General features: G+C 40.0%; 1 protein-coding gene across 1 annotated transcript in view; it reads right to left on the minus strand.

The window, feature by feature from the left end:
- The window catches only part of TCEA1 (transcription elongation factor A1), a 98,794-nt gene that overhangs the window by 50,864 nt on the left and 25,032 nt on the right, over nt 1-22,898 (minus strand). Inside the window, exons 6-8 of the mRNA XM_071207816.1 lie at nt 19,865-19,938; nt 18,159-18,260; nt 17,147-17,323 (exon numbers count right to left, since the gene is read on the minus strand). Coding sequence (XP_071063917.1) covers nt 17,147-17,323; nt 18,159-18,260; nt 19,865-19,938 — 353 coding nt within the window. The remainder of the gene's footprint in view (nt 1-17,146; nt 17,324-18,158; nt 18,261-19,864; nt 19,939-22,898) is intronic.

Raw genomic sequence — 22,898 nt, forward strand, 5'->3', positions numbered from 1 at the left:
ATCTTATATATAAACATCGTGTTGGAATTTTGATAGGAATGGCACTGAAGTTGTTTATCAGTTTGGAGACACCATCTTTACTGAGTTTTCCAATCCATGAACACCACTGGTAAGTCTCTCCATTTCCAGATCCCCTTTGAGTTGTCTCATTAGCATTTTGTAGTTGTCAGCATCCAAATCCTGTCCATGATTTCTTAGATTTAACCCTAAGAATTTATCTTTTAAAAATAAAGCAATTGTAAATGGTACTTTATTTAAATTGACTTCCATGTTTACATTGATAGTATAGGGAAATACAGTGGAATTTTGTACATACAATTTTATCCAGTGTTTCATCCCCCAAATTATTATACTTAGTTTTTAAAATTTTTTTTAAAGATTTCCCCCTTCCCCTCCTCCCGTTTTTGCTGTGTTGTCTTCTCTTCTCATTTTCTCTCCTCTAGGATTCGCCAGGATTTGATCCTGGAGACCTGATGGGGAGAGAGGTTCCCTGTCAATTGCACCACCTCAGTTCCTAGTCTCTGCTACACTTCACCTTGACTCTCCCCTTGTCTCTCTTTTGAAGCACCATCATCTTGCTGCATGACTCACTTGCGGGGGGCACTGGCCTGCTGCGCGGGCATGCTTTTCCTTCTTTGTCACCAGGAAGCCCCACGGATTGAACCCAGGTCCTCCCATAGTATACTTAGTTTTATGCAGTCAATACCTGTTTAGATTTACCCAAATGCTTACTTCTTTGTCTTTCCTGTATCTTTCTCCTTCCCTCCAGTTTTCTCCTTTTGAAACATCTTTTAAAAGTCATCTCCGCAGAGTCTGTTTCCATTTATTTAAAAATGGTTTTCTGTTGCCCTCACTCTTGTTTGACACTACCTGTATATTAATAGACAAGTCCAAGTTTTTAATACTCCATTTCTTCCCACTTCTGGTGCTTTTTGTTTTTCTTTTGTGGAGTCTGGTAAGCTCTTTCTACCTGGCTACTATTAAGACCTTCATTTTTTTTTTATGTTCTGTTTTACTATTCATCATGATTTTCACAGTAAATGTGCATTTATCTTGTTAGTAACTCATTTCAGCTTTCTGAATCTGAGGTTTCTTTCCTTTCATCGATTATGTAACATTTCCACTATTTTATCTTCAAATATTGCTTGTCTCCCACTCCCTGTTTTTCTGGAACTATCATTAGACTTTATGTTGGATACTTCATGATATTTTTCTAGTTCCTTAATCTCCTTTTTGCTTGCTGGGCTTCCTTCTGGGCAAATTCCTCAGAACTATCTTCTAATTCTTTTGTTTCTAATACGCAGTTTAACTTATCCGTTTTAGATTTTAATAGGACACTGTGTCAGTCAAGGTTCTCCCGAGAAAGAGAATTGACAGGAGGGATATATACATACACAATTATAGGACTTGCTCATGCAACCGTGGGGACTGACAAGTGTGAATTCTATAGGTCAGGTGGCAAGTTGGGAACTCTGATGCTGTTTTGATCAATTTCCCGGGGGAAGCTGGCTGGTTGTAGTAAGAGCTACAGCAGTTCTGACTGCTTGAGTCATCCATTCTTCCTTAAGGTCTTCAACTGATTGGATGAGACTTCTCTCAGGGCTGAGGACAGTCTCCTTTGTTAAGAGTAGAGGTAATTAGCCATAGCTGCAATCAACTGACTAGTGATTTAAATCCACAAAATACCCTCACAGTAACAATCAGACCAGTGCTTGCTTGAGCAAACCGCGGCGGCTTGCTCGGTCGGTAGAGGTGGGGTCTGGCTGCGGACGAGGGGTCGGTCCAGCTCTGGACGAGGGGTCGGTCCCGCTTGGGACGAGGGGTCGGTCCCACTTGGGACGAGGGGTCGGTCCGGCAGCAGACGAGGGGTTGGTCTCACAGGGGTTGCGCGGTTTGGCTGACGGGGTCGCCCGGCGAAGCCGGCGACGAAGGGGTCGCCCGGAGAAGCAGGCGATGAACTGGGGACAAGGGAGGCCAGGCCCTTGTCGGGGGCTCTCAGGACTGGAGGGCGCACGGCAGAAAAACTACCGCGGAGACAAGGTAAACACGCAAGTCCGCTTTATTGAGGGAGAGGCAACAGTTTTATAGGGGCTGGGAAAGGCTGATTGGTCGAAGCCACGCCCTGTTCTGATTGGTTGCCGGTGAAAGGTCAGTGGGCGGTACTGGACGGGGGAGGCGTGGTGGTTAGGGATTGGCTGTCGCTGTTGCTGGGGGAAGGGGCAGGGTTTAGGGATTGGTGGCTGCTGTTGCTGGGGTGGAGGGCAGACTTGAGTTTCCCGCCCACGCCTGGCTGTTGCTGCTGTCGGGGGGAGGGAAAAGGGCAGACTGGATTTTTCCGCCCACGCCTGGCTGTTGCTGCTGTCGGGGGAAGGGAAAAGGGCAGACTGGAATTTTCCGCCCTGCGCCTGCGCAGGGAGAAAGAAGAAGAAGGGTGCCACCCCACAAGGCATCGTGTGGCGCCATCCGGGAGGAGGGGCGGCCGCGGAAGCATGGCTGCCAAGAAGGGGAGACCCGAGGACACTCTGCGCCCATGCCGAGCTCCCTTCAGGGGTGGTGGTTAGTCCGACCAGCCACCCTATTATGGGGGCAGCGGAATTAGGCCTACCGCGGCTGCTCCCCTCGCCAGGCCAGCAAACCACACTTCAGCCCGAGGAGTGACTGCACAAACAACTAGACACCATAACCTAGCCAAGTTGGACAAGTTAGCCTAGTTCAGGACACACCAACTTAACTATCTCATATTAACATAATTCAGAACCAAAAGAAAAAAATAAAAAGTATATCCAGAGAGGTCTTGCTATCACTCCCGTCCTTACCCAACTCATTTCTTCCCCACTGATACTCTGTAGATAACCTTTATTTGACTCTTCGGGATCTTCTTAAATTTTTTTTTCATTGTTAAAACTGTGGCAAAACATACATAACATAAAACTTACAATTTTGGTCATGTTTAAGTGGACAGTTTAGTGGCACTAAGTACCTTCACAGTATTGTGTAGCCATCAGTATTACCAGAACATTTTCAAGCATTTGTAAAATGCAAATTCTAGCCAAGTCAAATATATGGCTTTATTTCTTCTACTCAATTCAGTTTTTAAAAATACATGGTTTTCTTCTTTTTAAATATTTATTTTTAGAGTTTTAGGTTTACAGAAAAATTGTGCAGAAAGCAGAAAATTCCTATATATCCTCTACCCGCTCAGAGAGTTTTCCCTATAGCTAAGCTATAGTGTGGTTCGTTTATTACAATTGACAAGCCAAAACAGACACATTGTTATTAGCTCAAGTATATAGTTTACCCTAGGATTCACACTTTGTACTGTACAGTTCTATGGATTTTGACAAGTGCATAAGGTCTGGTATCCACCATTACAGTCGTACAGAATATTCTCAACACTCTACATTCTGTGCTCTGTCTACTCATCCATTCCCTCTCCCTGAACCCATTACAATCATTAATCTTTTATCCCTAGAATGTCGTGTATTTGGAAACACACTATAGCCTTTTCAGACTGGCTTCTTTCATTTAGCATTATGCATTTAATGTTTCTCTATGTCTTACTACAGTTTAATAGCTCAATATTAATTAAATATTCCATTGTATGTATGTGGATGTTCATTTGTCCATGAATTTTAAGTTCATTTAAATACCCACGAGTGACTGCTGGATGGTATGGTAAGCCTGTGTTTAGCTTTGTAAGACACTGGTATTCTGTCTACCAAAGTGGTGGTACCATTTTTAATTCTCACCAGCAACGAATGAGGGTTCCTGTTGTTCTACAACCTTGCCGGTAATACAGATTTAGGGTTCATTCACTTTATGCGTGTGTGTGTGGCTTGATAGCTCAGTTTTGTTTTTTTTTAAACAGATGTATTTATTTATTTCTCTCCCCTTCCCCCCACCCCGCCCCAGTTGTCTGTTCTCTGTGTCTATTTGCTGCGTCTTCTTTGTCCCCTTCTGTTGTTGTCAGTGGCGTGGGAATCTGTGTTTCTTTTTGTTGCATCATCTTGTTGTGTCAGCTCTCCATGTGCAGCGACATTCCTGGGCAGGCTGCACTTTCTTTCGTGCTGGGCGGCTCTCCTTACGGGGCACACTCCTTGTGCGTCGGGCTTCCCTACGCGTGGGGCACCCCTACGTGGCACGGCACTCCTTGCGCACATCAGCACTGCGCATGGGCCAGCTCCACATGGGTCAAGGAGGCCCGGGGTTTGAACCGCGGACCTCCCATGTGGTAGACGGACACCCTGACCACTGGGCCAAGTCTGCTTCCCCATAGCTCAGTTTTAATTCCTGAATAATATTCCACTGTGTGAATGTACCACGGTTTATCCATTGACCTACTGAAGGACTTCTAGGTTGCTTCCAATATTTAGCAATTATGAATAAAGCTATTATAAACATTCACATTTTTGTGTACACACAACTTTCAACTCATTTAAGTAAATATCTAGGAAACCAATAGTTGGAACTTATGGTAAAGCTATGTTTAGCTTTGTAAAAAACTGCCAGACTATCTTACAAAGTGACTGCACCATTTTATTTACCTATCAACAATGAATAAAATTTCCTATTTTATCACATTTTCTCCAGCATTTGGTATTGTCACCATTTTGGATTTTATCCATTGTAATAGAGGTGTAGTTGTCTCTCATTGTTGTTCTCATTTGCAGTTCCTTAATGACATGATATAGAGCATCTTTCCATATTTTTTTTGAGGTACCAGAACTTGAGATTGAACCCTGAACCTCATATGTGGGAAGCCAGTGCTGAACAACTGACCCATATAGGCTGTCCTTGCGTTGTTTCGTTTGTTTGTTTTCTTTCTTTCTAGGAGGCACTGGGAACTGAACCCGGGACCTCCCATGTGGCAAGCAGGCCCCCGACTGCTTGAGTCACATCCGCTCCCTGCAAATGTGTTTTCCAAATATTTTTTCCTAGCCTGTGGCTTGCTTATTTTAAAGGTTTATCCCTTCTCCCCATTGTTTTGCACCTGCTGTCTGTTCTCTGTGTCTGTTGCTTGTGTGTTCTCTGTGTTTGTCTTCCTTTTAGGAGGCACCAGGAACTGAACTTGGGACCTCCCCTGTGGGAGGGAGGTGCCCAGTCACTTGAGCAATCTCCACTCCCTGCTTGTTCTGTCCCTCTTTGTGTTTCCTTCTTGTGTTACCTCATCGTGTCATCTTGTTGCAGCACCTAGCTGTCTTGCTCATTTTCTTTAGGAGGTACCAGGAACCAAAGCTGGGACCTCCCATGTGGTAGGTGGGCGCCGAACTGCTTGAGCCACTTCCACCCCTGGCTTACCTTCTCATGATCTTAACAGTATCTTCTGTGGAGCAGATGCTTTCAGTTTCTACGAAGTTCCACTTAATTTTTTTTCATGGGTCATGTTGTGGAATTGTATCTAAAGTGATCAAATGCAAGATCACTTAGGTTTTCTGTTACCTTTTAGAAGTTTTATAGTTTTGTGTTTCACAAGTTTGATCCACTTTTTTTGAAAGGTGAGTCTCATTTTTTGTTTTTTTTTCGCTCATGGATGCCATTTCAGCCTTATTTGTTGAAAAGAGTCATTTCTCCACTGAATTGCCTGTGCTCGTTTGTTAAAGATCAGTTGACTATATTTATGTGGATCTGTCTCTGGGCTCTCTAATCCATTCCACTGAGCTATTTGTTCTTACACAAATATGTCCTAATTTCTGTAGCCTTATAGTAAATCTTGAAGCTGGGTGTAGCAGTTTGATATGATTATGAATTCCAAAAATAGATATTGGATTATTCTTGTGGTCTTATCTGTACCTGGGCATGATTGAGTTGTGATTAGGCAGATAAAAGGCATGGCAAAGAACAGAGTTGAGGGTTTCTGATATTGGAGTTTTGATGCTGGAGCTCCAGGAAGTAAGCTCACTGAGGAAAGGGAAGCAAGCTGTAGGAAGAAAGGAACCTTGAACCCAGAGAAAAGCAAGCCCCAGGAATGTAGGAACCCAGGAAGCCTGAACCCTCACAGATGTCGGCAGCCATCTTGCTCCAACACGTGAAAATAGACTTTGGTGAGGGAAGTAACTTATGCTTTATGGCCTGGTATCTGCAAGCTCCTACCCCAAATAAATACCTTTTATGAAAACTGACCAATTTCTGGTATTTTGCATCAGCACCCCTTTTGCTGACTAATACACTGGGTAATGTCAGACTTCCAACTCTGTATTCTTCAGAATTCTGAGAATTCTGCCATTCCATATAAACTTCAGAATTAGTTTGTCAATATCCATAAAATAAATTGCTGTGCTTTTATTTGGTATTGCATTAAATCTAAGATCAAGCTGGGAAGAACTGACATCTTAATAACATTGAGCCTCCCTATCCAAGCACATTGGTTAATAATCCATTTTAGAACTTTGATTTCCTTCATCAGTTGTTTTTTTGTTCTGCTCAAACAGATTTTGTACAGAGAGAACCAGCAAGATGGCAGTGGAGTAAAGAGCTCCTAGAGTCAGCTCCTGCTACAGCGCAGTTAGCAAACACCCAGAGCTCTCTGGAGCTAGCTGAAGCACATGTTTGGGGCTTTAGGAGACCAGAAGAGCATCTTGCAACATTCTTGAAGGAATGCAAGGAGGAGGCTGCCCATCTGCAGAGAAGACTCATAAGTAGAGCACTCCATGTCCCGGAGGCCGATGCTCATCCTCCACTAGAGGCACAAGCTGCCTCGGGAGCTGTTCCGCGGCTGGAATTGAAAGCTCCACTTCGCAAAAACAGGGGAGAAAGAGACGGTTGGGCACCAACTTCAGCTACTGATGAGTAAATTCAGCGGGTTACAGTATAACCCTGAGAACAGCTAAAGTTTGAGCCTGTCAAATTCAGAAAGAGGTCGGGAGCTGCCATCTTAACTCTGCACCTGGCACGAGGGGAAGCGGGGTGGACTGAAAATCACAGTGCTGGTGGGGACCAGCTTCTTTCCATCCAGATCAGACTGCGGCTCTAGCCTAGGCTTCAGCCTCACCCTCTGGCAGGGAGGAGGCTGGTGGGCCCTGCACGAGCTTATCCAGGTAACCGCAGGTACTTTTGGCTGGAACAGATTGAATAATCGGAAGTCTACTGGGGCAACTGCAGTCATCTTGGACCCACACTGCATAGATTGCTGCCCACATCTGCATCTCCATCCCCACCCCAGGCAGAGGAGAGAAGAATGTGAAGCTTCTTAAGTCTCTCTGGGCACCTACAGTCTAGGCCTGCATGACTTGGATTATTCCACACAGCTGTGACTCTGTCCCTACCCCTGGCAAAGGACAAAGTTGGGAGAAGCTTCACTGGTCCCTGGCGCAATGAGGGCAGCTTGAGCCTCCACAGCCCATAGCACCAATTACAACCTTGGCTCTTACTGCACAACCAGCAAGGGAGAAAGGGCAGGAAGCCCTAAAGACAAAAACTGCACACAGAATAAATACTCTAGTAATCCAGATGCCAAGACACCAACAAAAAATTACAATCCACACAGAGAAACAGGAAGTTATGGCCCAGTTAAAGAAATAAGATAAGCCTCCAGATGACATAAAGGAGTTGAGACAACTGATCATAGATGTTCAAACAAATCTTTTTTTTTTAAAGATTTATTTATTTCTCTCCCCTCCCCTCGCCCCAACCCCTGGTTGTCTGTTCTGTATCTGTTTGCCGCGTCTTCTTTGTCCGCTTCTGTTGTTGTCAGTGGCACCGGAATCTATGTTTCTTTTTGTTGCGTCATCTTGTGTATCAGCTCTCCGTGTGTGCGGTGCCATTCCTGGGCAGGCTGCACTTTCTTTCATGCTGGGCGGCTCCCCTTACGGGGCAGACTCCTTGAGCATGGGGCTCCCCTACGCGGGGGACACCCCTGCATGGCATGGCATTCCTTGTGCGCATCAGCACTGCATATGGGCCAGCTCCACATGGGTCAGGGAGGCCCAGGGTTTGAACCACAGACCTCCCATGTGGTAGATGGATGCCCTAACCACTGGGCCAAGTCAGTTTCCCAAATAAATCTCCTTAATAAATTCAATGAAATGACTGAAGAGATTAAGGATATTAAGAAGACACAGGATGAGCACAAAGAATTTGAAAGCATATGTAGAAAAATAGCAGATCTTATGGGAATGAAAGGTGCAGTAAATGAAATTTTAAAAACCACACTGGAATCATATAATAGCAGATTTGAGGAGGCAGAACAAGGGATTGGTGAGTTTGAAGAAATGGCCTCTGAAAGTGAACATACAGAAGAACAGATGAAGGATGGAAAAGATTGAACAAGGTCTCAGGGAACTAAATGACAGCAAAAGGCATGTAAATATCTGTGTCATGGGTATCCCAGAAGGAGAAAAGACGGGAAAAGGGGCAGAAAAAATATTTGAAGAAATAATGGTAGAAAATTCCCCAACCTGATAGAAGGTCATAGATAGCCTATATATATATATATATATATATATATATATATATATATATATATATATATATATATATATATATATTTTTTTTTTAAGATGTTATTTATTTCTTCCCCCCCCCCCCCCCCAAGTTGTCTGCTCTCTGTATCCATTCACTGTGTTTTCTGTGACTGCTTCTATCCTTATCAGCAGCACTGGGAATCTGTGTTTTTTTGTTGCGTCATCTTGTTGTGTCAGCTCTCCGTGTGTGCGGCCCCATTCTTGGGCAGGCTGTACTTTCTTTTGCACTGGGCAGCTCTCCTTATGGGGTGCACTCCTTGAGCGTGGGGCTCCCCTAAGTGGGGGACACCCTTGCATGGCAGGGCACTCCTTGCGCACATCAGCACTGTGCATGGGCCAGCTCCACACGGGTCAAGGAGGCCCGGGGTTTGAACCATGGACCTCCCATGTGGTAGGCGGACGCCCTAACCACTGGGCCAAGTCCGCTTCCTTGGTCTTATATATTTAAGATACTATGAGAGAAAATCTTCCAGTCACGAATCTTATATCCAGCAAGACTGTCTTTCAAAAAAGAGTGTGAAATTAGAATATTCACAGATAAACAGAAACTGAGAGAATTTCTAAGCAAGAGACCAGATTTTCAGGAAATATTAAAGGGTGTGCTAGAGCCTGAAAAGACAGGAGAGACCTGGAAGAGAGTCTAGAAATGAAGATTATATCAATAAAAGAAACTAAAAGTGTCAAAAGAGTGAAAATAAAATATGATAAACTCAAATAGGAATAAACTTAACCAATGACATAAAGCACCTGTATTCAGAAAACTGTAATTCAGTGTTAAAAGAAATAAAAAAAGGCCTAATAACTGGAAGGACATTCCATGCTCATGGATTGGAAGACTCAATATCTTTAAGATGTCAATTCTATTCAAATTGATACACAGATTCAATGCAATCCCGATAAAAATTCCACCAGCATTAAAATAAAATATCATCATCAAATTTATTTGGAAGGGTAATGGGTCCTGTATAGCCAGAAACATCATAAAAAGGAAAAGTGAACCCTCATCTCCAGACTTTAAATCATATTACCTATCTATAGTGATAAAAACAGCATGGTACTGGCATAAATACAGACAGACACACAGAGCAATGGAACCAGATTGTGACTTACCTCACATGTATGGTAAGTGATTTTTGACTAGCCTGTCAAACCCACACAGTAGTAGAGTCCATTCAACAAATGGTGCTGGAAGAACTGGTATCATAGCCAAAAGAAGGAAAGAGGACCCCTATCTCACACCTTATCCAAAAATTAACTTAAAATTGATCAAAAACCTAAAAATAAAAGAACCACAAAACTCCTAGAAGAAATTTTAGGAAAATAGCTTCAAGACCTGGTGGTAGGTGGTGGATTCTTAAAGGAGGTAAGAGGATTGAGATGGACTACTGATGTTCAATGTATGTAGAAGTTTTAATTAGCTTTACGGCAGAAGTGTGGAAATGCATAGCATAGATGGTTAACTCATAGTAACAGCTAATTTATAAATGGGGATGTGGCTGAAAATGGTAGTCTAGGTATGTAAATGCCAAGTGACAGAATGCTAGAGAAGCTAGGAACTGAATAGCACAGTAAACCAAGAGGTGGATGAGAATTGTGGTTGATGGTACAGATGCAAGAGTGTCCTTTGTGAGCTAGAGCAAATGTACATCACTACTGCAGGGTGTTGGGAATATGAAGCATGGGAAAAATACAGCTGGAGTGATCTATGGACTGTGGTTAGCAGTAATAATATTTTTGCATCTATGTGAAAGACATACCATGTTGATGAGGCAGTATGGAAAATGTGAACCAGATGTATACTATGGACATGGTAACAGATATTATCTTATCTGTAACAAATATTCTACCACAGTGTGGTGTGTTAATGGAAGGGTGTTGTTTGGGAATTCAGACATGCACATGACTTTTATAAGTTTACAACTTCTGTCATAAAAATTACATTAAAATATTAATAGGGTGACTTGGGGGAAAACACACCAAATATAAGGACAGGACTATGATTAGTATTAGATTTTAACAATATTCTTCCGTAATTTGTAACTAACATCTCACAACAATGCAAGGTTGATGTATGGGACCCCTGTTTGATGTTACGCATGTTTGCTTTGTAAATTCGTAACTGCTACTATATAATTGTTTATGTATGTTCATATTTAAATCATATAAAGACAATAATAATAGGGCTGGTTGGGGGAATACTTCTTTGCTCAGTAGTAATATTTTGACAAAGCTCTTTAATCATTAGTTAAAAAGGTTTAACAACAATGCAAGTTATGGTTGGTAGGGTGATTTATGACAAGTCCTGTAAGATGTTATATATAGCGCCTGCCTCCCATGGCCCTGGGTTCAATCTCCGGTACCTCCTTTAAAAAAAAAATTAGGGGATTCCCATATACTCACTACTTTCCCCTCCCACCCTCTTCCCCATTAACATCTTTCATTACTGGTACATTTGTTACAGTTGATGGAAAGTGATACTTTCATCTATTAACTTTGTATCCTGCAACTTTGCTGTAGCCACTTATTATTCCTGATCTCCCCCCCCCCCCCCGCCCCCCGCCAACACGCCCCATTCTCTGGGATTTTCTACATGGACAATCAAAATAATTGAATAAAGACCATTTTCTTTCTTCTCAATCTGTAAACATTTCATTTCCCTTGCATTAGCTACAATTGCCAGTATGATGTTGAGTATCAGTGGGAGATGTCCTTGTCTTATTCTCAACCTTAAGGTGCCAGCATCTAGTTTATCAACATTACGTGAGGATGGTTGTAGAGTTTTGGCGATATTCTTATTTAATTGAGGGAATTCCCCTCTATTCGTAGGTGAGAATCCTTACCAGGAAAAGGTGCTGCATTTCTGCATCAATATATTATTTTCCTTCTTTGGTCTGTTGATGCGATGGGTTTAATTGATTTTCTAATGTTGAATCAGTCTTGCATACCTAGAATAAACCCCTCTCGGTCTTTTTGTAAACTGTTAGATTTGACCTGCTAATATTTTGTTGAGGATTGCTGCATCTATATTCATGAGAAATACTGGCTTGTAACCCCCATTTCTTGTAATGTCTGATTTTGTTATTAAGGTAATGCTGGCATAATCAGATTCATTAGGAATTGCTTCCCTGCTTCTATTTTCTGGAAAAGACTGTATAGAATTGGTCAGTTCTTTAAATGTTTGTTGGATTCACCAGTGAAACCATTTGGACCAGGTGCTTTATGTTTTGGAAGGTCAGTAACTATTTATTCAATTTCTTTATTAGATATAGACCTGTTCAGATAGCTATTTCCCCTTGCATATTTCAGTAGATTGTCTTTCAAGTTATTGGCCCACTTCAATCTAAGACATCAAATTCATGGGCACAGAGTTCTTAAAAAATATATTCCTTTATTACCCTTTTATCCCTATTTTTTAATATTAGTAATTTGTCTTCTCCCTTTTTCTTGGTTAGCCTGGGTATTTATCAACTTTATATTTTTAAAGAACCTGCTTTTAATCAATATTTCTCTACAGCTCTCCTGTTTTCAATTCTAGTTTTTTAAATTATTATTTTTTGGATACTTTGGATTTAATTTGTTTTTCTTAGTTTCTAGATTCCTAAGATTGTTGATTTTAGATCTTTATTCTAAGATATGCATTGAATGCCAGAAATTTCATATTCCCTTCTTTTGCTGCACCCTACAAATTTTGGTAAGTTGCATTTTCACTTAATTAAAAACATTTAAAAATTTCTCAAGATTTCTTTGATCCATGTGCATATTTATACGTGTGTTTAATCTCCAAACATTTTCAGATTTTGTCTTGGATTTCTGGCTTAATTCCATTTTGGTATGTGAGCTTGGGAAGACCATGTATTCTTCTGTTGTTGGATGAAATATTCTATAAATGTCAATTAGATCCAGTTGATTGTTCAGTTCATCTATATCCTTACTGAATTTCTGCCTGTTCCCCTTCATCTTTTTACCTTAATGTTTTTCTTGGGTACTATATCTTTTATCTTTTCCAAATTAAGTGCATTCTCATTTTTTAAGATTCATACACACCATTGCGTGGACATGATAGTTTACTTAGTTGGTCAACTTTTATTTGACATTGGATAGTTCCCAAAACAGTGCTTCTTTATTGAGATTTTTCAATTCTATAACTTTACATTGTTATTTTTCTCCTGTTCATTGTAGATATCCATGCCGTGGTAAAGCCAGATGTTAAAATAAGTACTTGAAAAAAACAGTCACAGAAAGTCAGAATTAAATTTTATTTCACATTGATAGAAATTGTGAAAAAGATTTACATTTTCCCAAACTACAGCAAAACTTTTCAACGGAGTAAGAGAGCTTACCATAAATAAGATGTTGCTGATTTGCAAAACTGAATATAACCATTTATATGCCTCAAAGTAAAGGACAGTGCATTTGTAAATGATTGTTTAAAAATTTTAAATCCAGACATAAACATATGGCTTAATTATTAACATTCTATATTGTACACTGCCAAATTATTTCCATTATCAATTAGCACCCATTTATAAAGATGCGATCCCACCATTGTTTTGATCAGTTGGAATACAGCCAAAAAATTAACAGTTCAAAAATGCCAACCATGCATTTCTATTAACTATTAAACCATGTGGTAATTATACCATTTATATCAAGTTTTGACTAACCTTTATTACTCAGAAAGTTGTTTTCAAATAATTTACCAGTTATCTGAAAATTTTGACCGTATGAAAGAAAAAGACTGCTATTTTTATTGCTAATTAAAAACTCATTTGAAAGGGAGCAGGTGTAGTTGAGTGGTTGAGTGCTTGGTTCACCTATGTGAGGTCCCAGGTTCAATCCCCAGTACCTCCTAAAAAAACTCATTTGAATACAGTCCAAATTTCAAAGAAATTCATTGGCAGGTAAAAGAAAGCAAAATTTTCTAATGGATCAAATTTTCCACAGTAGTTCAAACATTTACAAAGTAAGTAATAAACTATGCTACAAGGATAATCATCTTAAACCAAATCATCTTAGAAATGACAATTTTTAAGGTCAAGTCAAATACTTCAGAACATACTAAAGTATGATCTAATCATTCTTCCAGTTGATTACAGAAAATTAATCACAGAATTATTCCTGTTACTGAACTAAAGATTCTAATAACTGAATTTCAAGTTTAAATTTGGACTAAGATACAGATGAAGAAATAAGTAGTACATAAGTTTTAAGTCATGTCTGATTTCATTATGTGTACAAATACATCATAAATACCAAATGTCTGTGATTCAGAATGTCAAATCACAGCATTAACACCTGATGTCTATGCAGAGAAGCAATATTTGGTCTCCTATGAAGGATAATAAAGGAAGAACATGTCTTTTCTAGAGAAGAGAAAAGAATATTAAACGGAAATGTAAAAAAAAAAAGAAAAAGACTGGTCCCCAAAATAAAAGGGCCATTAACTGAGGAGAGCAAAAATATTACCCTTCTACTAAAGTATTACTCCTATTATTAGGAATAATATAATACCATCTCATTCTTATTTTGTATTATAATTATGTATATATGAAGACATATATTAAAATATGGCCATTGTATGGTGACCGGGAAATTCTGGAATAAATCCATAGTCTAAGTCACAGCACACTTTAATCATTTCTATTTTAACTGCTCATTTATACCTGAACAAATTTTCAGTAAGCATACAAATAATTTTCAAATGATGTAATACAAATTCTGATTGCAGTACTTTTTTTTCTGAATTACATTTGAGATAAAGAAGCTAGCTGCTTCACCTATTTTAATACTAGTTAAACTCTGGGATCATATACAGATACATGTATAGAAACTTAAAAGAACATACATTTCCCATGAGGAGATATTATTTAGTCTGTGTCATTGGTGTGTTTGTAAAACATTCTAACACTGCAAACAACAAGTCTCCGGACTGGGCAGGTTGAAAGGTTTCTACTCTATTACAGTGATGCTGGTGTACTTCTACACAAGGCCTCTTAGTGATGTCAATCAACTGATGGTAGGACTTTATCAATGAATTGCTTGATATCCATCATTTCCTGTTTGGAATAAAGTGATTTAATAAGCAGTTATAGAAAACAGAAATTAAACCCCCCACTAAAATATTTCAACCAAAATACCACTAACTATATTTGTGGTGTGCACAGGTGAGGTGAAACCACATTACTATTACAATTAAATAAAAAGTCTTAACAGAGAAATGAGGCTCCAGCAGAAATTTCAGATCATCTATTATGATTACTGTATTACTGTACATTCAAATTAGACCTTCCACCAATTAGTCCCACGAAAATGATATGCGTTTTCCTATACTTGAACAAAATAAAATATTGGGGGGAGGGCTTTAAAAGTGAAACCATTATCAGTACCTATACCAAGAAGTCTCAATGAGTATACAATCATTTATAACTATCAGTGCAACAGCCTAGCTTTTAACATTACCTCATTAGAACAAAATACTAAATCAATGCCATAAAATATTTGTGCTTTTCATAAGCAATTATATAACTCTAACCTTTTGAAAGTGAGCATTTACCTTAAGATAGGCCTGGAAAGATATGAAATGAATACACCAAAACATTTATTTAATACAATTCTATAGTCTTTCTAGAAGACAGCTGCACCTGGTTTGGAGCTTTCTTACCTCCTTCAAACCCACTCCCTGTTATTATCTCTAGTATTTCAAGATCTTAACCTCAGGTTCACAAGGCAACAATGCAGAGAACCTTCAACTTTATAACTGTTCTTCATCATTCTGTCCAGTGTTCTCAAATACACCTGCACAAAGAATCATCTATGGAGCTTTGATCTAAAAAACACATCCGTACAAAACAGATGCCTACGTTCACCCCCCAACCCTCAAAAGGACTGAACCAGAATCTCTGAGCCTGGGAACCTGTATTTTTAAAAGCTCCATGGTAACTATGACACAACTGTGGAAAACAATGGCTCAGAATCCCAGTCCTCTCCTTTCTGGATTTAATACTTCATTATGATTTCAACTATGTTCTTTCTCATTAACACCCTAGAATCAAGGCCCCCTTTTCTTTCTGGATAAATCATATACCATCTACTGGTTTTTGCCCCTAAAGCAAATGATTTAACCAGGTTGAGTAATTCCAAAACAAGATTAGCTTGGACCACCTTAGGCCTGTCCAACCCTCCAAAACTACTCAGTTTCCTTCACTCTAATCAAGTGACCTTATCTCCTTTTTACTAGTAAGATAACATCTAATGTGAGCTTTCTTCTCTACCTCTTCACATCCTGTTTATTATCTTCAGCCATCCTCTTCTATCTTGACTCAGAGGTATTTTTCTGTTTTAAGGGGAACACTACCCATCTCAAGACTTAGTTGATTTTTTCCCCTTTCAATTACCATCACTTTATTGTATGGTCCCCCATCCCCAATCCCACACATTCCTTTTCATAAAAGGTTTTTTCTAAAAGTTCTACATATATGTTGCTTCTATTTCTTCTTTTCTCTCCATACTTCATGCAATGCATTGCAATTTGGCTCTTTTCTTGCAAACATCTGAGGTATGGATGATCCATTTCACCTTGACCATTTTCTGAGTCATCTGAACCATTTCCTCCCATTCTGAAATTCTCTCCTCTCACACTCTCATTCAATACTTAACTCTTTTACTTCTTAGCCAAAATTAATATGCAGGTATCCCCCCAAAGTTCCATCCCTCAGCTTCTTTTCTCATGATACCCCCCAGGAAAACACTTCACTGATGAACAATATTAGTGATGTATCCAAATCTCTCTAATTCTGAGCAAGTTCTTCCAACATCTTATTTTGAAAGCCTGAAGTACAATCTCAAAAGATACACTAAACTCAACATTATCTCCTTCTGTAACCCTACAACCATTCTTTATCTACTTTATGAATGACATCCTTAGTCGTTGTGCTAGAAATCTTAAGTCCTCCTTGACACTACCTTCTTTCCTACTCCATATAATTCTGCCAATAATTCTTACTGAACTACCTCATGTGTTTTCAGAATATAAATCAGATCACATCTCTCCATCAAACTTCAGTGGCTTACTTTTGTCTAGAGAAAAAATCTATTTTCAGTATAACGTAAGCGCTCTCTTAAAATTGAGTGTCTGCTCCCGATCTCTTCTATCCTATGGCCTCCTGCTTATCAACACAGACTTCAGTCAAACTTGACAATATGTTTTTCCTGTCCTGCAGACCTTTTTCTGCACACTTGCCATCCAAATCCTACTCATCTCTTCAGTATAGTTATTCCAACAAGTTTTCAGGGTCTACGATAAATGTCAGCTCACTCTTGTTTGTTTTTTAGAGCACTTTTTTTTTTTTTACATCTAATAACATATCACATTCTGCTTTCTGTACAGTTACTTGGATAAGCATCTTTCTTCCCTATTAAATTTTTAGTTTTAATTAGTTTATTTAAAAAGGGAGTGTTTATCATTCGTCTTTGAATTATGTACAATGCTTGCAAGTAATAAGCTATCTATAAATAGTTGAACTAATTTGAAAAAACTCTAACATAATGACCTGCTAACCTATGATTCAATGTAAAACATTAATTAGCTCCTTTAAACCCCAAAATTGGCAGATGTTATTTATTTTTTGGAATACCACATGGAAGAAGTTGCAAATATGGCTCTATAAGCAATGCTTCCAAACATTTACCTGGTGACATGAACTGTGCACCATGCCCTCATAGGTTCTGAAGGTTACATTGGCTGGATTTACCAATGTTTTTAGCTTTTCAGCAGTAAGAGAACCAATTGTTAGGGGAACTAAAGGGTCGCAATCTCCGTGGCACTGGAGAATAGAAATATCTTTATTAGCGCCACTGATAGGAACCTGTAAAAAAAAAATTCAAGAAGTATCATTTATTTAAAGGTATAAAGCATTATGTAGATACTTATAACATACATTATTACTTATATTAAACAGGTTATATTTGCCCAAAGAAATAAAATTTCTTCTATCCCTATACTCCCCAAATCTCTTTATTTAAACGTCTATAGGATACATGATTGCCCTAACTTGTATTATAATGTGTTCCCAATAAAACCAGGTCATGTCTTAAATCATCTTTATATTTTCCATGTCTTGTACATGGGAGATAATCAATAACTGCTATTATGTATTAGCTGAATCTAGTTCTTCTCAGCTCTTATTTAGCTGACTTAAATAAATACAAGGGTTAGTAAAAAGCACCGACTATATACAAGACACCAAGGAGTTAATTAATACACAGCAACAAGAAACAACCTTTGATTTCAAAATGAATTTGAAAGAAAATAATGCCCATGTTCTCCCATTTGTACCTAAGCACTATATAATGCTTCACAATGTTGAACTTTTAGAAATCATATTGTATAGCAAACATTCTATCAGACTTAAAAGTATACTGAATACGTAAAAATATTTCTATGTGTTAAAAACAGTTCATTTTTATATACATCCTAAAATGTATCAATATCCTTGAATGTTAAGACTTATGAGAATAGGGATTATTTCTTACTCCAGTCTATAAAACCCAGAGTAAAGACTTTATAGCCTACAAATAAAATAAATTAATAAGTTACAAAAGTCAAAGAAAACTTTTTAAAAAGTGGTTATTCATCTCACCAACATTATTTACCTATCTTTTAGCTCAATAATCTACCGCTGAATGCATAATTCAGGCTACCTGTGCAAATGATTCCCGAAGTGGAAGCCAGCAACTGAGGGCAACGACACCTGCCAGTTTCTGCTGGGTGGTAAGAGCAGTGTATAAAGACAAAGCGCCTCCCTGGAAAAGCAAGCAGGTGCAATCAGTGGAATACATCATCTGTCAGCACTTTAAAAGATTCCTTCTTATAACAATGGCCATAAAATATCAGACTGGGTGGCTGATGTCAAATCAAACCACTCAAACCGATAGAGATAGATACCAACCTCATATGTCCTCAAGGACATGGAGTCTCTACACCGAGGAGAGCGGGAACAGACTGACTGCCCAGGGAGGTGAGGCAATGCACGCACAACCAAGATTCCCAACTATTGTAATCACTTTCTCCACAGAATCTTATGCACAAAATCAACTCTAGTCTGGAATTAGTCTCCAAGTGTAGGAGATAACTAATGCAAATGGGCAGAGAAACACAGAGGAAAGACGGAGCGGCGTCCAGTTCTCAGTAGCTCCTCCTTGTAGGCCTGGCTTCATTCCCATCTTCCTTCCTTGATGTGATTCCAAAGACTCCCCTACCCCTCCTCGCTTAAGCTGTTAAGAGCTGGTTTCTGTTAAATGTGACCAAGGAATCTCAAATACATAGACTCCCACTCTGTTCTTGTTGATTTAGATTTGTAGATGAGAAGCTAAAGCAACTTGGGGATGGGTCACACAGCAAGCATGTGGCATGCTGAAGTAAAGATGTAAGCTGTGTGAGATGAACATGAGGGCACAGTGTCTGCAGAGCATAGAAGTGGAAGGAAAGGGAGGAAGGAAGATGCCAAAAATGGTCACTACGTATTTATATCTATAATCTACTTTTCAATGCTTAAAAAAGATTTATTACAACACTAAGAAAGGGAAGAAATTCTTTTTTTTTTTTTTTTTAAGATTTATTTATTTATTTAATTTCCCCCCCCTCCCCTGGTTGTCTGTTCTTGGTGTCTATTTGCTGCGTCTTGTTTCTTTGTCCGCTTCTGTTGTCGTCAGCAGCACGGGAAGTGTGGGCCGCGCCATTCCTGGGCAGGCTGCGCTTTCTTTCGCGCTGGGCGGCTCTCCTTACGGGCGCACTCCTTGCGCGTGGGGCTCCCCTACGCGGGGGACACCCCTGCATGGCAGGGCATTCCTTGCACGCATCAGCACTGCACATGGGCCAGCTCCACACGGGTCAAGGAGGCCCGGGGTTTGAACCGCGGGCCTCCCATGTGGTAGACGGACGCCCTAACCACTGGGCCAAAGTCCGTTTCCCTGGGAAGAAATTCTTGTAGTCAACACTATCGGTAGTCTTCTCCTAGGACAAGGTACTTAAACTTGTATAATTAGAGTTCTATTTAAAGAAGCACAGAGTATTCAATCAGACTCCTAACTGCATGTATACTATGGTTATTTTGAGGGAAAAAAAAACCTTCCATCTTCCCATCACTTTGCTTAAATTTATAAGACAATCTATGAAGTGAAGGCTACTGCAGAGCAAATAGAAAACTAAAAAAATCTGAGAATAAGAAGTAGAAATATAATTTTTTCCCAATCCATTCAAACCTAATTCAGCATGAAAGGTACATATACCAGTTAAGAATCTATACAATCCCCACGAAAAAAGGACTTCACCACAGCAAAAGGAGAAACCACAAACTTATAGAAAGATATACTGATGGTACTGATATCCCACCCAAACTTTACCTTACCTGAGAAAATCCTCCCAAAATAATCCTGTTAGAAGGAATTCCATTCTTCACCTCTTGGTCTATCAAAGTTTTGACTAAAAAACAACATGAAAATTGATCAACAATGCTTTCAAAATTAAACTCACTGAAACAATTTAAAATTAACAGGAAAAATTCATAGAAAAATACAAAGTATATTAAGGGTGGAAATGAGGGAAAAACATGAAGCACTGCATTAAAACACAAAATTAGAATGTATTTTCACTAAAAATGTGTCAGATTTTGCAGTACCTAAACTAGACTGTTAGCTTATTTTTTGTTATATAATGTGCAGCCGTTCTTTCACCAAGAGATGGACATTGGGGGAAGCAGACTTGGCCCAGTGGTTAGGGTGTCTGTCTGCCACATGGGAGGTCCGTGGTTCAAAACCCCGGGCCTCCTTGGCCTGTGTGGAGCTGGCCCACGCACAGTGCTGACGCGCGCAAGGAGTGCCCTGCCACGCAGGGGTGTCCCGAGTGTAGGGGAGCCCCATGCGCCCTGTAAAGAGAGCCACCCAGCGCAAAAGAAAAGTTCAGCCTGCCTAGGAATGGCGCTGCACACATGGAGAGCTGACACAACAAGATACCGCAAAAAAAGAAACACAGATTCCCGTGCCCCTGACAACAACAGAAGCGGACAAAAGAACACGCAGCAAACAGACACAGAGAACAGACAACTGGGGCAGGGGGAAGGGGACAGAAATAAATAAAAATCTTAAAAAAAAAAAAAAGGGGGTGGACATTGGGAAGTGGATGTGGCTCAAGCAACTGGGCTCCCCTCTACTACATAGGAGGTTCGGGGTTCAATACCCAGGCCTCCTGGTGAAGGCAAGCTGGCCTGTGAGGTGTGCTGGCCTGCGTGGAGTACTGTCCTGTGCTGGAGTGCTGCCCCATGGAGGAGTGCTGGAGGAGTGCTGGCCTACGCCAAAAGCTGGCGCAGCAAGATGATGCAACAAAATGAGACACAGCAGACCAGCTGAGGTGGTGCAAGAGAATGATTGCTTCTCTCCCACTCTGGAAGGTCCCAGGATCAGTTCCCAGAGCCACCTAATGAGAATGCAAGCAGACACAGAAGAGCACACAGCAAATGGACACAGAGAGCAGACAATAGAGGGAGGGGGGAGAACATTTTAAAAAAAGAAAAAAGAGATGGACATTAACTATGGTTGATTCTGCTCATATGCATTTTATATTTTTCACTCTCTCTTCAATGAACTCTAGGCATCTCTACCCAGTGGGTGTCATTTTAAAATTTTAAGTAAAGTAGATTATACTATTTGTGATTTACAATGTTTAAACTGTACATTTTACAACAAAAATACCACAGCATTAATCTTCCTTAAAGCCATTAAATGATGGGGGAAAATAACTGAGTGAGAGCTTTTGTTTTTACAAGTTACTTTGATACACAGATCTATCAATTTTAATATTTTGCCATGTTTGTTATATCACTCCATCTACCTATCCATCCATCTATTTATCAATCCATTTTCTGAGCACCTGAGTGTAGGCTGTATACATCATGCTCCTTGTACACTTAATACTGTCATGTACACTTCCTAAGAAGGATACTCATTTACGTAACCACCTTAAGTGTAGTTATCAAGTTCAAGAAACTTAACATTCATATAAAGCTTACAGTCTACATTCCAATTTTTCCAATGTCCCCATAATGTCCATCTGAACCTTTTCTCCTCCCTTGCTTGGTCCCCACTCAGGATCAAATATTACATTTAACTGTCATTGTTGGGGAGTGGGTGTGGCTCAGGCCATTGGGCATTTGCCTCCCATGTGGGAGGTCCTGGGTTCGGTTCATGGTGCCTCCTGGAGAAGGCGAGCAAACAATGAACAGACAGACAAGGAGAACTGTCTGGGAGAGGCAGGGATACATTAAAAATAAAATATAAAGTAAAAATAAATAGTCACTGTCTCTTTAGTTGCCTTTTTTTTAAATTGTGGGAACATTCATACGACGTAAGCTTTCCTATCTCAGCCATTCCCAAGCATATCATTCAATGGGATTAATCATATTCAAAATGCTGTGCAACCTTCACCACCTTCCATTAGTAAAACTTTCCCATCTCTCCAAACTGAAACCCATTACGCATTAACTCCCCGCCCTCTGAAACCTATACTCTAATTTCTACCTTTTACAAATTGATCTTTAATTTTTGGCATATTTGCAAAGTTTATTATTAAAAGATAAAACTCACCCACTTTTTATTTCTTTGTATAAAAAATTTCATTTATTAGAACACTTTACAGAAAACCACACACCTCAATTAAACATTACATTCTTTTTATGTCAAGTTTAATTCTTGATTAGAATTACGAGGGTCTAGGGCAATGGGTTAGAGAGAAGTGCAAGAAGCTAGGAGATGAAAGCACTGGTGGTGGAGAGCAGGAGGGCTGCAGGGGGACTGCGACCCCCGCAGGAGGTGAGGGATGCAGAAGCAGTAGGAATGGCCCAGCTGTGAGGAAGGCAGGGTGTGGTGGACAGGCCAGTGAGTGTTAGCTGCCAGACAGACAGTGAGCTGCTTCAACAGTTTTCCCTCACAAAAATTCCAAAGCGGCAGTCAGAGGTAGAGGGTGAGCTGTGCCTGAAGGGTGAGGACGCCGCTGTGCTCCCTGAGGAGCTAACTTGAAGGCTCTGCGTTTTTTCCTCACCAGGACCTTCTGGGCCCTCAAGAAACTTTACAAGTTTCTTCTTCTAAAAAAGAAGACTAAAAGGATCCCAACTGGCTTGTGTTTTTAAACATTATTTTGAAAAATTTCAAATACCGAAGTAGAAAGAGCAGTGTAAAGACTGCCCACGTGCACAGGACCTGGCGGACGGCCAGGCTTGTTCCCCTCAGGCCGCGCGGGCAGCAGCTCCTCAGATCACGCTGAAGTGCCATCCTACCGTGCTATCTGCAACGATTTCACTACGTACAAGTAAAAGAGAAGGACTCTTATCTGCTTTTTTAAAACTATATTTCTCCTCCTAGTAAGATAGTGCTCTTTATGCTTTCATCTAT

This window comes from Dasypus novemcinctus, chromosome 14, assembly GCF_030445035.2.
Source record: "Dasypus novemcinctus isolate mDasNov1 chromosome 14, mDasNov1.1.hap2, whole genome shotgun sequence".
NCBI classification, from domain to species: domain Eukaryota; kingdom Metazoa; phylum Chordata; class Mammalia; order Cingulata; family Dasypodidae; genus Dasypus; species Dasypus novemcinctus.